Below are 16997 nucleotides of genomic sequence, written 5' to 3' on the forward strand. Positions count from 1 at the left end.
GCGGGACCAACCGGAGCCAATCAGGCGGAGGGTGGCCGCGGCGGTGGAAAGAGAGCATCGGTGGCAGCGGGTGAAACAAGTCCGCAAGCAGCTGCGCGAGGCCGCATCGCGCGCAGGGCAGCAGGTAGGCCAGCTCAGGGACACCTCCGCGCGCGGTGCGGCCGAAAAGGGGTTTCGGAGCCGGAGTCCGGGCGACTGGAGCGGACCCGGCAGGAGAGGATCGCGGGAGGCTGAAAGGAGACCCGGCTGCGGTTTCTCGGGGGCCAAGAGCTGCTTCCCCCGCGGGCGTTAGCGGGGGGCTACCCGCGTTTGTTTCAAGCTGCCCTGCGGGTACAAATGGTTTGTTGCTGGCCGCTGCGCTTTATTGCTTGTGAACATCCGGGCTCTGCGCGTCCCTCACAGCAATAGGGGGCGGAATCTGCCGTGGAGAATTGCTCCCTATTGGCCCGTAGGTTCTTATCCCATTGGCTAGTTCTCTCGTGAGGTCATCAATAGGACGGGCTCCCGATTGGTTGAGAGTACTAGCCTTGCTCTGCGTTTAATTGGCTCATGGCCCAGCGTGATCCTGGATTGGCGCAGGACTAGTGATGCCGTCTGCGCTACTCCATCCAATCAGCGGAGGCGCGAGTAGCCGGTTTATGGTGGTCCCTGCGCTACTCCATCCAATCAGCGGAGGCGCGAGTAGCCGGTTTATGGTGGTCCCTGCTGTAACAGCCCCTCTGGCCCGTTGCGCAGGGCTGGTCCCCGCTGCAGGCCGGGGGGTGCCCGGGGTCTCCCTCTCTCGGAGCTGGGGGCTGGGTAAAGCAGATGTTCCGAGCTGCTGCCGCGCAGCCCCGGGGTCACGCTTGCTGTGTATAGAGCATTGCTCACGTTTCCCGGGTAGTGCCCCTCTGAGAAACATCCCCTCGCCCTCCCAAATCTGGTCTCTCTCATCCATAGCCCAGCTGAACTCCGCGCTGCGGGGGATCAGACTGTGGAAACGTCGGGCACCCGGTGTGTACCGCTCTCCGGCTTCCATTCCCAAGCGAGAACGTGTCTGCTTTCAAACCAGATTTTTTTTTCCCCATTAAAATTCATAGTCATTCTCCAATTGTCCCGTGTTACAAATTGTCACCTCAGACCCTGGATGACATGGGAGGGATCAAATCTCATCCGGGTCAGCTCTAGCATAGTTAGTTGAACATATTGCTAGGATTATGTTGCTTTAAAATATTCCTTGTCTTGTGCAGGTGGGAATGAGTTCTCAGCAGTTTCCCCGTTCTGGAGCCCTTCCTGCGGGACTAGGACAAGCTCCACCCCCAATTTCCACCAGTGGATCTACAGGGCTGATAAACCCAACAACCACAGGTAAGACAGCTATTGGAGTTTCATTCTTCCTGCCAAACAGCTTCATTCTGAGGAATTTTGAGACAATTTTCTGCGTGCTCTGCAGAATTTTATTGAAATGATTGTGGATATTTAAACACATCAAGGACAGACATGACTCAAACTCTGATATAATTAGGTATATTAATTTGAAGAATTGTAAGAAGCTCTTCTTCCACTCCCCACATGTCGTACTGGATCAGTGTGGGCTGGGAATGTGCAAGTTGCCTTAGGAAAACAATGTTAGCAAAAACATTTTGACCACAAGCCCCTGTTTAGAAATTATCTAAAAAGTAAATTATAGTTGGTGTAGGACATTCTAGTTGGGGAGGGGAGAATGCAAAGAAATCACAGGTAGGTGGGAACTATAGGGAGCGGCTTCAGAGCAAACCACACAGAAGTAAACATGGACCATGATCACCTATAAATAGAACTGTATGATTGGCTGATGTATTAAAGGGACACTGTCAGAAAGTGGATTTTAAAAAAACAATTGATTTGTCAATGTTCCTTTAATTATTTGCTAAATAAGACTATATGTCCGATAGTTTTCAAACCCACTTTAGAAATACCTGTTACTGTTTCATTATCTCCATAACTCTTGACTGGTGTTTGATGTCTTAGGTCCCAATTCTGCAATGAGGTCTGTGCTACCAGATGCCTGCCCCGACCTGGAGCTCATTGCAGGATCAGGGCCTGAGTAGTGAGAATTGCCACATTACTGATGCCTCCAGCAGTAAGTCAATCTGATCTTACAGAGTAAGATGGAAGGAAGTATGTTTTTAGTAATCAAATGCATAATTATGGTAGGAGATTCTGAGAGTTGTACAGTAAGTATAAAACAAATTCTACATAGGTTTTGATTGCCTAATAATAACTAGTGTTTAAATACAGTTTACAGCTGAGCTTCTTGTGCTCATATGAATTTATGAGATGGAAATAAAACAGAAATTCCAATTTTAGTCTAATTATCATTGTCATTGTGGCAGCTTTGTGTTTTGATTGTTATAGTTTTTTGCTTTGATGCTTTATTCTTATTTTTAATTAGATGAAGTGGTTGGACAATCTTGCATTTAGTGAAGTCTTTAATAAAAAATTAAATTGAATCCATGTCATGAGGCCTTAGTCATTTGCGTGATGGTCTTGATCAGCTTATTTTATTCATTTAAATTTAATTATTCACTTTAAAGAGAGGCTACAATTAGAGGTTTATTTTAAGAAAGACGATTGTGACTTGGGTTAGACCAGGATGTGTGGGGATAATCCTTAGGGCTCTAAGAGGAATGCAGAGCACGCTTTGCAGGAGGATTGATGACATTCTGGAGACTTTTGTTTTTCGAGCAGGTTTTTCATACCAGGAGTAGTGAATGTCTCTTGTTCAGGAGGTTTTAAACAAACTGCCTTTGTATGTATGCATTTTGCACTCCATTTCTAGGCTTGTGGGCAAGAGTCCATACTTCTTACCCATTTTTATCCTCTTCTTTTCTTTTTTCTTTCCTCAGCAGTGAGTGATGAATCTAATCGAGAGTCAGAAGTTGCTCCCAGAGAGCACATGGGCCCTGGTGGCTCTCTACAGTCTCGTGAAGAGAAACAGGAACCAGTGGTTGTTCGGCCATACCCACAGGTTCAGATGTTGGCACAGCACCATACGGTCCAATCTGGTGCTGCAGTTACAGTGACCGCTCCGCCGGCACATCTGACTCCAGCAGTGCCACTTTCCTTTTCAGAGGGACTTATGAAGGTAAAGAGGTGGCTCATGACTGAGTTGATAGTGAAAATAAGCCACCAGAGGAGTTAATACTTTCCCAGTGCAGTCAAACAACTCTAGGCTAATTTCAAAGTTGTGTTTCATTTACCTTCTCTTGACTTAAAATGTTCTTTTCTATAAATTACCTAATTTATTTATTCAGCTCTTTTTCTGTGCTCTTTTTCTGTGAATATGTGCCTCTTTGGTGTGATGCCCCTACTCCAGATGGCAGATTGGGAACCTTACAGCCCCTAGGTAGCATTTTGTGGCCTTTCCGCTTACTTTATTTCTTAGATTAAGGATGATCTAAATCAATTTTACAACCCCCTATTCCTTCCTGGAAGAGGGAGGAAAGAATGTCAGTGAGATACTCACTTGTACATATAAATAGAGCATTAAAACGAAGTTATGAAGAATCATGCACAAACTAGGCAATTCCTATAGCTGGGCAGAATCCTTTTTGTGAGGATGGGGTTAAGAAGACACAAAAAGGGGACCTTTGTAAGGGATGGTTGTAACTTGAGCAAAGGGTTGATTACAGCCATTTTCTCTTTTTCCATCTAAGCCTTAACTAAACATGATCTAAGATCTAATTGGCAGAAGAAGTATCATGCAGAAAATCTAAAGGTTAAGAAGGGAAGAGAAAAGGGAGATGAAAGGTCTTTTTAAAAAGTAAATCAGGATACTGATGTCTTTCTTGTTTGGCTTTTCGGCTGTATTTGTGATGTTTGTTTGTTCTGTGGTATCTCCCAGAGTGTCTAGGTGTGATTGGGGTTCTGCTGTGCTAAGTAATGTTCACAAGGAGACATTATGAAGAGTTGCTTCCTTCCAGTTTCTCTCACCTGAAAGGGACCCATGCTTCTTCCCTTCCCCTGAAAACACACACATCCTGCTAGCGCTATTGATGCAAACCTCACCAGGCTGTGATTTTTTTAGGAGAGATCTCTACTTCCTTGGATTGAATTGTCACTATTTTTTTGTTTCTTGCAGCCTCCTGTGAAGCCCACCATGCCCAGCCGGCCCATTGCTCCTGCTCCACCCTCTACAATGTCAGCTCCCACCAAGGTTCCTGGGCAGGTTACTGTTACCATGGAAAACAGTATCCCACAAGCCTCAGCTATTCCTGTGGCAACAATCAGTGGACAACAGGTTTCCTTTTTCCCTCCCTTGTTATTTACTAAAATGGGATGTTGGCTGGAAGTTCCTCTGTCCAGAAACCATCAGTAGAGCAGGGAAACCTTGAGAGGGGGATGAACTATTCCATCATTGCTCCCCAAAGTATTAGTAACCACCAAGAGTGTGTGGAGTTGAGAGCAGACATCCCCAGCAATGTATAAGAAAAATGCAGCTGAGTAGGGAGATGAAGCAAGGGCCGTAGGGCCCCACCCCATTAAAACCCGAGGCCAGTGGTGGGCAACCTGTGGCCCATCAGGGTAATCCGCTGGCGGGCTGCCAGTTTGTTTACATTTGCACGGCCACACGCAGCACCCTGTGGCCGTGGTTCTCTGTTTCTGGCCAATGGGAGCTGCGAGAAGCAGCGGCCAGCACGTCCCTGTGGCCCTTGCCACTTCCCACAGCTCCCATTGACTGGGAATGGTGAACTGTGGCCACTGGGAGCTGCGGGCAGCCATGCAAATGTAAACAAATTGTCTGGCGGCCTGCCAGCAGATTACCCTGATGCGTGCAGATTGCCCACCACTGCCCTAGGCAGGTGACAGTTGCATCTCCTTTGGTCCATCTGATAAGCTGGGGCCAAATAAATCTGTAGAAATCTGCTGATTTAGGCTCATTCTTCAGAACAAAGCACAATCCCTTCTGCAAAGGTGAAGCTATCATTTTACTCTTTTAGAAAGCTACTAGTTTTAGTTTTGAGACTCCATTTGACAGAACATACAAGGTGGTAGCATACTGACCCGCAAGCAGACTGAAATAATAAGCATTTTCTTAAACTCTCCCACTGTTGCTGCTCAACCAATGGACATGCTAGTATAAATGGATGCTGTTTGTTTGATTTTTTTTTTTTAAATCACCTTGTTGTCTAACTCTACTCAAAGCAAGTCCAGTTGTTGTATTGGTAAGCAACTGGTTTACACTAGTTCTGCTTTTTGTAGCCCCACCAGTGCTGTCCCACACCAGACCAGTAGAGGAGAACTTCTGAAAGCTCTGAGCGTAGGCAAGGCTTTGGTGTGAATGCTTGTCAAAGAGTTGATGTGGCACTTTAGAGACTAACAAATTTATTTGAGCATAAGCTTTCATGAGCTACAGCTCACTTCATTGGATGCATACAGTGGAAAATACAGTGGGGAGATTTTATATACACAGAGAACACGAAACAATGGGTGTTACCATACAGACTGTAACAAGAGTGGTCAGGAAAGGTGAGCTATTACCAGCAGGAGAGTGTGGGGTGGGGGAACCTTTTGTAGTGATAATCAAGGTGGGCCATTTCCAGCAGTTGACAAGAACAGTAGGAGGGGAATAAACAAAGGGAAATAGTTTTGCTTTGTGTAATGACACGTCCACTCCCAGTCTTTATTCAAGCCTAAGTTAATTGTATCCAGTTTGCAAATTAACTCCAATTCAGCAGTCTCTCGTTGGAGTCTGTTTTTGAAGTTTTTTTTGTTGAAGAATTGCCACTTTTAGGTCTGTAATCGAGTGACCAAAGAGATTGAAGTGTTCTCCGACTGGTTTTTGAATGTTATAATTCTTGACGTCTGATTTGTGTCCATTTATTCTTTTATGTAGAGACTTTTTCTCTTTCTTTTTCTCTTTCTTTTTCTCTACAAAAGAAAAAGGACACTAAACTATCTAAACTACTACATGCCACAAGGGGCCACAACAGTGGTTCTCTTAACCCACCCAGGAATATTCTTAATCTATCCAACTATTCTCTTAGCCCAGCAGAAGAATCTGTCCTATCTCGGGGCCTCTCCTTCTGCCCCTCCATCCTCACGAGCATGATACAGTTCTTTGGCGACCTAGAATCCTATTTTCGACATCTCCAACTCAAGGAATATTTCCAACACACCTCTGAACAACATATTAACCCACAGAGACCTTCCTACCAACACTACAAAAAGAGAGATTCTGGGTGGACTCCTCCTGAAGGTCGAAACAACAGACTGGACTTCTACATAGAGTGCTTCTGCCGACGTGCACGGGCTGAAATTGTGGAAAAGCAACATCACTTCGCCCATAACCTCAGCTGTGCAGAACACAGTGCCATCCACAGCCTCAGAAACAACTCTGACATCATAATCAAAAAGGCTGACAAAGGAGGTGCTGTCGTCATTTTGAATAGGTTGGAATATGAACAAGAGGCTGCTAGGCAGCTCTCCAACACCACTTTCTACAAGCCATTACCCTCTGATTCCACTGAGGGTTACCAAAAGAAACTACACCAACTGCTCAAGAAAGTCCCTGAAAAAGCACAAGAACAAATCCGCACAGACACACCCCTAGAACCCCGACCAGGGGTATTCTATCTTCTACCCAAGATCCATAAACCTGGAAATCCTGGGCGCCCCATCATCTCAGGCATTGGCACCCTGACAGCAGGATTGTCTGGCTATGTAGACTCCCTCCTCAGGCCCTACACTACCAGCATCCCAGCTATCTTCGAGACACCAATGACTTCCTGAAGAAACTACAATCCATCGGTGATCTTCCTGAAAACACCATCCTGGTCACTATGGATGTAGAAGCCCTGTACGCCAACATTCCACACAAAGATGGACTACAAGCCGTCAGGAACAGTATCCCCGATAATGTCACGGAAAACCTGGTGGCTGAACTCTGTGACTTTGTCCTCACCCATAACTATTTCACATTTGGGGACAATGTATACCTTCAAATCAACGGCACTGCTATGGGTACCTGCATGGCCCCACAGTATGCCAACCTTTTTTGGCTGACTTAGAACAACGCTTCCTAAGCTCTCGTCCCCTAACGCCCCTACTCTAGTTGCACTACACTGATGACATCTTCATCATCTGGACCCATGAAAAAGAAGCCCTTGAGGAATTCCACCATGATTTCAACAATTTCCATCTCACCATCAACCTCAGCCTGGACCAGTCCACACAAGAGCTCCACTTCCTGGACCCTACGATGCTAATAAGCAAAAGTCACATAAACACCACCCTATACCAGAAACCTAGTGACCGCTTTACTTACCTACATGCCTCCAGCTTTCACCCTGACCACACCACACGATCCATTGTCTACAGCCAAGCACTGTGATACAACCGCATTTGCTCCAACCCCTCAGACAGAGACAAACACCTACAAGATCTCTATCAAGCGTTCTTACAACTACAATACCCACCTGCTGAAGTGGAGAAACAGATTGACAGAGCCAGAAGAGTACGCAGAAGTTATCTACTACAGGACAGGCCCAACAAAGAAAATAACAACGCCACTAGCCGTCACCTTCAGCCCCCAACTAAAACCTCTCCAGCGCATCATCAAGGATCTACAACCTATCCTGAAGGACGACCCATCACTCTCACAGATCTTGGGAGACAGGCCAGTCCTTCCTTACAGACAGCCCCCCAACCTGAAATACTCACCAGCAACCACACACCACATGACAAAAACACTAACCCAGGAACCTGTCCTTGCAACAAAGCCCGTTGCCAACTGTGTCCACATATCTATTCAGGGGACAACATCATAGGGTCTAATCACATCAGCCACACTATCAGAGGCTCGTTCACCTGCGCATCTACCAATGTGATATATGCCATCATGTGCCAGCAATGCCCCTCTGCCATGTACATTGGCCAGACTGGACAGTCTCTACGTAAAAGAATAAATGGACACAAATCAGACGTCAAGAATTATAACATTCAAAAACCAGTCGGAGAACACTTCAATCTCTTTGGTCACTCGATTACAGACCTAAAAGTGGCAATTCTTCAACAAAAAAAACTTCAAAAACAGACTCCAATGAGAGACTGCTGAATTGGAATTTTTTGCAAACTGGATACAATTAACTTAGGCTTGAATAAAGACTGGGAGTGGATGTGTCATTACACAAAGCAAAACTATTTCCCTTTGTTTATTCCCCTCCTACTGTTCTTGTCAACTGCTGGAAATGGCCCACCTTGATTATCACTACAAAAGGTTCCCCCACCCCACACTCTCCTGCTGGTAATAGCTCACCTTTCCTGACCACTCTTGTTACAGTCTGTATGGTAACACCCATTGTTTCATATTCTCTTTGTATATAAAATCTCCCCACTGTATTTTCCACTGTATGCATCCAATGAAGTGAGCTGTAGCTCATGAAAGCTTATGCGCAAATAAATTTGTTAGTCTCTAAGGTGCCACAAGTACTCCTTTTTGCGGATACAGACTAATACGGCTGCTACTCTGAAACCTGTCAAGGAGTTAACACAAAAGCATGCTCCTGAAACTTGCGTTTCAAAGCTCATTTGCCAAAACCAGTTTTCAGCTCTAGCAAGTGAAATACCATTAGGTTAACATAAAGTGTTTAATGAAACATAATGTAACATAAGTGTGATACCTACTAAACTTTATTTGTAACTGGTTAGCAAGTATTGTTCACGAATTTTTAGGGTAGGTGTTTCTACCTACTAGGGATTCACACCAATTATTGCCTTTTAAGTGATGTTCCTAAATATGCCTGGAAAGGCAGTTACAAGTGAAATATGGGGAGTTAATTTAATATGTTGCAGTTCTTCCTAGTCTCCCATCTTTCTATTAATTCTACTGAATGGAGTGATATGAACTGTCTAAAGAGATCAATAGATGCAGAAATGCCACCTGCCGAATTGAAATGGGACAGTGACTTGGAGAGAAAGAGAAATTGGTAACTGACACATACTTGCCTGAGTAGATGTGTGTTGGAGAGTTTTCATTGAAAATGGAAGGAGGCTGCAGCTTCATCCTACAGAAATGTTTGTCTGTACCCCCCCCTCATTTATAATGTCTCTGCATACTGGTGTTTTTCCACAAAACTGTTAAATGTGGTTTGTTGCTGCCTTTAACCTTTTACATGGGCAATTACCTGCAAATGTGATCTTTTTCTCTGGGCAACATTTCTCATGGAATCCTCTTTTTTCCCTGCAGGGACATTCCAGTAACGTGCAGCATATCATGGCAACAAATCTTCAGATGTCTATCATCCGAAGTAGTGCTCCTGGTCCCCCTTTACACATTGGAGCTTCTCACTTACCCCGAGGTGAAGTCAACATGGCCTGTAAAAATGACTCGTTTTTCACACCTGCTCAGGAAGGCTGCATCTACACTAGTTTCTTTTTTCCCTTAAAATTTCCCACTATTGTTAATGCGGGTATCACTCCAGCGGTAAGAATGCTAATGTAAATAGGATTCCAGATAGCTGCTGGCATTTTAAGTGTTATATTTTCTAAAACTGCCTAGTGCAGGTGTACATGATGGTGCTTAGTATGCTGGCAGCCACCAGCACCTCTTCTGTTTGAACGCTGCTGGAAAAACAGTGGGGTACTTTAGAAAACATGGCCTAGTTTAGGTAGGTCTATTGTGCAAAATGTCATGGCTTATTCACTGCTCGCTCCTGGTTGCTTACTATGCCTTGCAGTCTGTCTCCTTTCCTACCCATCCGCCACAATATCATTCCTATTCTGCAGTAAAGTGTATTATTGTATTGAGTGGCCCACATTCAGACTTGTGTCTGAGATAACTGTTCTAGCTGTGTAGGCTTTTGTCTCTTCTCCCCTGATTTTGGCTGTTGGGTTTCAGGCTCTCTTTCTGTAGGTTGTAAAGCAGAACATCAGTCACTTTAAGAGGAGAGACTAGGTCAGCTAGCATGATTGCTGTTTGAGGGATAATTTAAGTCTATCAGGCTTCTGATAGCAGGCTTATCCTTAAGGTCTATGAATTGGGCTTCCAGTCTTAGGTAAAATCAGATTGATACAAAAAAACACCTACCAAAGTTTTTTTCCATCTCCTTGTCCTCTGTACTTGCATGGAACATCGGTATGTTTAGATCACAATATTATGCAGTTGCTCAAGAAAGAAATCTAAAACTTACTTTAAGCTCATTTTTAAAAAATACTGCTCTATACTCTTAATAGTGATTTTCATTCACAAACAGGTATACAGCTCTAAAGAACATGCACTCTGGGCATGCTGCACTTTCAGTGATCCTATATTTGTGCATGCAATATTTTGCATGAGAAAAACTGTATTTCACCAAAGTATTTGGGAAAGAGTGTGTAGCTGTATTTGCAGTCTTTTACAGCCCATATGGAAGAAATTGCATGTACCCATTTTTGTCATCGTTTTTTGAGCGTTTAATTTGTGTCTATTTGTGCCTTGTGGGGAACCCACTTTAACATCAATTGCTCTTTGTATTTTCATTTAATACTTATTTTATTTTTAGTCTGTCTGTTTGCAATGACTTGTTCGTATTTTCTTCATGTTAAATTACTCATTCTAGATAATATTGAGCAAAATCTGTAGAAATGGTATGTTTTCCATCAAATTATTTGACTGCATAATATTTGGAGTGAATCATTATGTTTGTGATCCTCTTGTAAACACAAACAGTTGATTTTTCGGTGAGCTAAAATTGCTGTTGAAATGCTTGATGTTTTGGGTGATAACTAGATTCGGAAAAGCAGTTTTTTCACACTGTAGATGTCTGATCATTTTGGCACAGCAAACAGTAGACAGATTACTGAACTGATACCAGGCATTTTGCTGTGGTGTTTTAAAAGATAGATTCCATTTATTGTGCATCCATCTTTCCTCTGTACTTCAGCAGATGCAGATAGATTACTACAATTGCTAGACCACTTTTTACACATTCATCTAATATGCAGGGTATTTCAGTTACTCCTACTCACTTATTTCAATAGTTTGGAATTGAAAAAGATCAGATTTATAAAATAACATTATTAAATGTAAGAAATTGGAACATAAGAATAGTCATACTGGGTCAGACCAAAGGTCCATCCAGCCCAGTATCCTGTGGCCAATGCCAGGTGCCCCAGAGGGAGTGAACCTAACAGGTAATGATCGAGTGATCCCTCTCCTGCCATCCATCTCCACCCTCTGACAAACAGAGGCTAGGGACACCATTCCTTACCCATTCTGGCTAATAGCCATTAACTTTTAATCCCCATGAATTTATCCAGTTCTCTTTTAAACCCTGTTATAGTCCTAGCCTTCACAACCTCCTCAGGCAAGGAGTTCCACAGGTTGACTGTGCTCTGTGTGAAGAAGAACTTCCGGTTATTTGTTTTAAACCTGCTACCCACTGATTTCATTTGGTGGCCTTTAGTTTCTATATTATGGGAAAAAGTAAATAACTTTTCCTTATTCACTTTTTCCACACCACTCATGATTTTATATACCTCTATCATATCCCCCCTTAGTCTCCTCTTTTCCAAGTTGAAAAGTCTTAGCCTCTTTAATCTCTCCTCATATGGGACCCATTCCACACCCCTCATCATTTTAGTTGCCCTTTTCTGAACGTTTTCTAATGCCAGTATATCTTTTTTAAGATGAGGGGATCACATCTGTACGCAGTATTCAAGATGTGGGCGTACCATGGATTTATATAAGGGCAATAAGATATTCTCTTGTCTTATTCTCTATCCCTTTTTTTAACAATTCCTAACATCTCATTTGCTTTTTTGACTGCCGCTGCGCACTGCATGGATGTCTTCAGAGAACTATCCACGATGACTCCAACATCTTTCTCCTGATCAGTTGTAACTAAATTAGTCCCCGTCATATTGTATGTATAGTTGCGGTTATTTTTTCCAATGTGCATTACTTTACATTTATCCACATTAAATTTAATTTGCCATTTTGTTGCCCAATCACTTAGTTTTGAGAGATCTTTTTGAAGTTCTTCACAATCTGCTTTGGTCTTAACTATCTTGAGCAATTTAGTATCATCTGCAAACTTTGCCACCTCACTGTTTACCCCTTTCTCCAGATCATTTATGAATAAGTTGAACAGGATTGGTCCTAGGACTGACCCTTGGGGAACACCACTAGTTACCCCTCTCCATTCTGAAAGTTTACCATTTATTCCTACCCTTTGTTCCCTGTCTTTTAACCAGTTCTCAATCCATGAAAGGATCTTCCCTCTTATCCCATGACAACTTAATTTACGTAAGAGCCTTTGGGGAGGGACCTTGTCAAAGGCTTTCTTGAAAATCTAAGTACATTATGTCCGCTGGATCCCCCTTGTCCACATTTGTTGACCCCCTCAAAGAACTCTAATAGATTAGTAAGACATGATCTCCCTTTACAGAAACCATGTTGACTTTTGCACAACAATTTATGTTCTTTACTATTGTTTTAACTAATTTGCCCAGTACTGACTTACCGGTCTGTAATTGCCAGGATCACTTCTAGAGCCCTTCTTAAATATTGGCGTTACATTAGCTGTCTTCCAGTCACTGGGAACAGTAGCTGATTTAAAGGACAGGTTACAAACCATAGTTAATAGTTCCGCAGTTTCACATTTGAGTTCTTTCAGAACTCTTGGGTGAATGCCATCTGGTCCCGGTGACTTGTTACTGTTAAGTTGCTCAGTTAATTCCAAAACCTCCTCTAGTGACACTTCAATCTGTGACAATTCCTCAGATTTGTCACCTACAAAAGACGGCTCAGGTTGGGAATCTCCCTAACATCCTCAGCCATGAAGACTGAAGCAAAGAATTCATTTAGTTTCTCTGTGATGACTTGATCATCTTTAAGTGCTCCTTTTGTATCTCGATCGTCCAGGGGCCCCACTGGTTGTTTGGCAGGCTTCCTGCTTGTGATGTACTTAAAAAACATTTTGTTGTTACCTTTTGAGTTTTTGGCTAGCTGTTCTTCAAACTCCTTTTTGGCTTTCCTTATTACATTTTTACATTTAATTTGGCAGTGTTTATGCTCCTTTCTATTTACCTCACTAGGATTTGACTTCCACTTGTTAAAAGATGCCTTTTTATCTCTCACTGCTTCTTTTACGTGGTTGTTAAGCCACGGTGGCTCTCTTTTAGTTCTTTTACTGTGTTTTTTAATTTGGGGTATACATTTAAGTTGAGCCTATGTTATGATGTCTTTGAAAAGTGTCCATGCAGCTTGCAGGGATTTCACTCTGGTCACTGTACCTTTTAATTTCTGTTTAATTATCTTTCTCATTTTTGCATAGTTCCCCTTTCTGAAACTAAATGCCACAGTGTTGGGCTGTTGAGGTATTCTTCCCATCATTCCCGAGGAATGTTAAATGTTATTATATTATGGTCACTGTTTCCAAGCGGTCCTCTTATAGTTACCTCTTGGACCAGATCCTGTGCTCCACTCAGGACTAAATCGAGAGTTGCCTCTCCCGTTGTGGGGTTCCTGTACCAGCTGCTCCAAGAAGCAGTCATTCAAAGTATTGAGAAATTTTGTCTCTGCATTTCATCCTGAGATGACTTGTATCCAGTCAATATGGGGATAATTGAAATCCCCCACTATTATTGAGTTTTTTATTTTGATAGCCTCTCTAATCTCCCTTAGCATTTCATCGTCACTATCACTGTCCTGGTCAGGTGGTCGATAATAGATCCCTACTGTTATATTCTTATTAGAGCATGGAATTACTATCCATAGAGATTCTATGGAACATGTGGATTCATTTAAGATTTTTATTTCATTTGATTCTACATTTTCTTTCACAGGTAGTGCCACTCCCCCCGGCATGACCTGTTCTGTCCTTCCAATATATTTTGTACCCCGGAATGATTGTGTCCCACTGATTGTTCTCACTCTGCCAGGTTTCTGTGGTGCCTATTATATCAATATCCTCCTTTAACACGAGACACTCTAGTTCACCCATCTTACTATTTAGACTTCTAGCATTTGTGTTCAAGCACTTTAAAAACTTGTCACTGTTTATTTGTCTGCCCTTTTCTGATGTGTCGGATTCTTTATGTGAATGTTTCTCCTCTGATCTGGCCCATACTTTATCCTCTTCCATCCTCTCCTCCTGACTAGAACCTAGAGAATCTCTAGCAATAGACTCTCCTCTAAAAGAATTCTCTGTCCGATCCACGTGCACCTCTGCAGCAGTCGGCTTTCCCCCATCTCTTAGTTTAAAAACTGCTTTGCAACCTTTTTAATGTTAAGTGCCAGCAGTCTGGATCCACTTTGGTTTAGGTGGAGCCCATCCTTCCTGTATCGGCTCTCCCTATCCCAAAAGTTTCCCCAGTTCGTAATAAATCTAAACCCCTCCTCTCTACACCATCGTCTCATCCACACATTGAGACTCTGAAGCTCTGCCTGCCTACCTGGCCCTGCGTATGGCACTGGAAGCATTTCTAAGAATGCCACCATAGAGGTCCTAGATTTCAGTCTCTCTCCTAGCAGCCTAAATTTGGCCTCCAGGACGTCTTTCCTACCCTTTCCTATGTCATTGATACCTACATGTACCATGACCACCGGCTCCTCCCCAGCACTATACATAAGTCTATCTAGATGCCTCGAGAGATCCGCAACCTTCACACCAGACAGGCAAGTCACCATACGGTTCTCCCGGTCATCACAAACCCAGCTATCTATGTTTCTAATGATCAAATCTCCCATTACTAACACCTGCCTTTTCCTAATGACTGGAGTTCCCTCCCCCTGAGAGGTAACCCCAGTGCGAGGGGATACCCCAATATCATCTGGAAGGAGAGTCCCAACTATGGGAAGGTTTCCGTCTGTTCCTGTTGACTGCTCTCCTTCTCTGGGCCTTTCATCCTCCTTAACAGCGCAGAAAAAGATCCAACAAAGCAGATTGTTTGTTTTTTTTGGAATTAGCAATAAAGGCCAAAAAATCCTTTCTGTATCTCTTGAGTATCATCATTTTTAGCCCTAATTTTGAAGTTGCATCACTAGAATGAAAACGAGAAATATAAAATAAGAACATCATAATGGCCATAGTGGCTCAGACCAGTGGTCTGTCTAGCCCAGTATCCTGTTCTCCGACAGTGGCTGGTGCCAGATGCTCCAGAACAGGGCAGTTATCAAGTGATCCACTCCCTGTCATCTAGACCCAGTTTCTGGCAGTCAGAGGCTTGGGCACACCCAAAGCATGGTGTTGCATCCCTGACCATCTTGGCTAATTGCCATTGGTGGACTTATTCTCCATGAACTTACCTAATTCTTTTTTTAAATCAGTTTTCGTTTGGGCCTTCACAGCATCCCCAGCAATGAGTTGCACAGATTGACTGTGCATTATGTGAAGAAGTACTTCCTTATGTTTGTTTAAACCTGCTGCCTATTAATTTAATCGTGTCACCCTTGGTTCTCATGTTATATGAAGAAGTAAAAACACTTTCTTTTTTACTTTCTCCACACAATTCATGATTTTATTGACCTCTATCAATCCTTCCCTAGTCGTCTCTTTTCTAACTGAACAGTCCTAGAGTTTTTAATCTCTCCTCATATGCAAGCTATTCCATGCCTCTGATCATTTTTGTTGCCCTTCTCTGTACTTTTTCCAATTCTAATATATCTTTTTTGAGATCGGGCAACCAGAACTGCATACAGTATTCAAGGTGTGAGCGTACTATGGGTTTATATATTGGTATTATGATATTTTCTGTCTCAACATCTCTGTTTCCTAATGTTCCTAACATTGTTAGCTTTTTTGACTGCTGCTGTATATTGAGCAAATGTTTTCAGAGAACTATCCACGAGTCCATGATCTCTTTCTTGAGTTGTAACAGCTAATTTAGACCCCATCGTTTTGTGTGTATAGTTGGGATTATGTTTTCCAGTGTGCGTTATTGTGCATTTATCTGCAGTGAATTTCATCTGCCATTTTGTTGCCCGGTCATCCAGTTTTGTGAGATCCCTTTGTAACTCTTAGAAATCAGCTGTGGACTTTTACTATCTTGAGTAATTTTATATCGTCTGCAAACTTTGCCACCTCCCTGTTTACCCCTTTTTCCAGATCATTTATGAATATGTTGAACAGCACAGGTCCCAATACAAATCCTTGGGGAATTCTGCTGTTTACCTCTCTCCACTGTGAAAACTGACCATTTATTCCTATCTGCAGTGAAAACCAATGTAAGGAATTCATTTAGCTTCTCCTCAATGGCCTTGTCTTCCTTGTGTCCTTTTTTAGTGCTTCAATTGTCCAGTGGCTCCACTGATTGTTTGGCAGGTTTCCTGCTTCTGGTGTACTTGAAATAAAGTTTTTGTGTCTTCTAGTCTGCTAGTTGCTCTTCAAATTCCTTTTCAGCCTGCCTAACTAGACATTTTAATTTTACTTGCCAGAGTTTATGCTGCTTTCTATTTTCTTCAGTAGGATTTGACATCAGATTTTTAAAGGGACTCTTTTTGTCTTTAACCGCTTCTTTTACTCTGTTTAGCCATGGTGACTTTTTTCCCTCTTCTCTTACTGTTTTTTCTATTTGGGGTATACACACAGTTTGAGCCTCTGTGGTGTGTGGTGTTTTTTAAGTTTCCATGCAGCTTACAGGCAGGACTGTTTGTTTGTTTGTGACTGTTCCTTTTATTTCTGTTTAACTAGCTTTCTCATTTTTGTGTAGTTCCCCTTTTTGAAATTAAATGCTACTGAGGTAGGGTTCTTTGGTGTGTGTGCCCCCTTCCCCCCGCCCCAGGATATTAAATTAAATTTATATTATGGTCGCTGTTACGGAGCGGTTCAATTATAATCACCTCTTGCCACTTGGGACAAAATCAAGCATTGCCTCTCCCCTTGTGGGTTCCAGAACTAGCTGTTCCAAGAAGCAGTCATTAATTGTGTCTAGAAATTGTATCTCTGTATCTTGTCATGAGGAGACATGTACCCAGTCAGTTTGGAGATAGTTGAAATCCCCCATTATTTTTGAGTTTTCTGTTTTTGTAGCCTCTCTCATCTCCCTGAGCATTT

General features: G+C 42.8%; 1 protein-coding gene across 13 annotated transcripts in view; it reads left to right on the top strand.

Moving 5' to 3' along the window:
- The window catches only part of SAP130 (Sin3A associated protein 130), a 36375-nt gene continuing 19378 nt past the window's right edge, over positions 1-16997 (top strand). For 6 of the 13 annotated variants that reach the window (XM_048865209.2, XM_075132247.1, XM_075132252.1 and 3 more), the window contains exons 1-5: positions 1-124; positions 1230-1347; positions 2868-3106; positions 4103-4261; positions 9209-9320. In XM_048865209.2, the coding sequence (XP_048721166.1) occupies positions 1236-1347; positions 2868-3106; positions 4103-4261; positions 9209-9320 (622 nt within the window). In that variant the 5' untranslated portion in view covers positions 1-124; positions 1230-1235. Of the gene's footprint in view, positions 125-1229; positions 1348-1989; positions 2102-2867; positions 3107-4102; positions 4262-9208; positions 9321-16997 lie in introns of those variants that run through there. The other 7 variants (XM_075132245.1, XM_075132253.1, XM_075132248.1 and 4 more) reach the window with 3 other exon arrangements.

Source organism: Caretta caretta, chromosome 9, assembly GCF_965140235.1.
Source record: "Caretta caretta isolate rCarCar2 chromosome 9, rCarCar1.hap1, whole genome shotgun sequence".
In the NCBI taxonomy this organism is placed as follows: Eukaryota; Metazoa; Chordata; order Testudines; family Cheloniidae; genus Caretta; species Caretta caretta.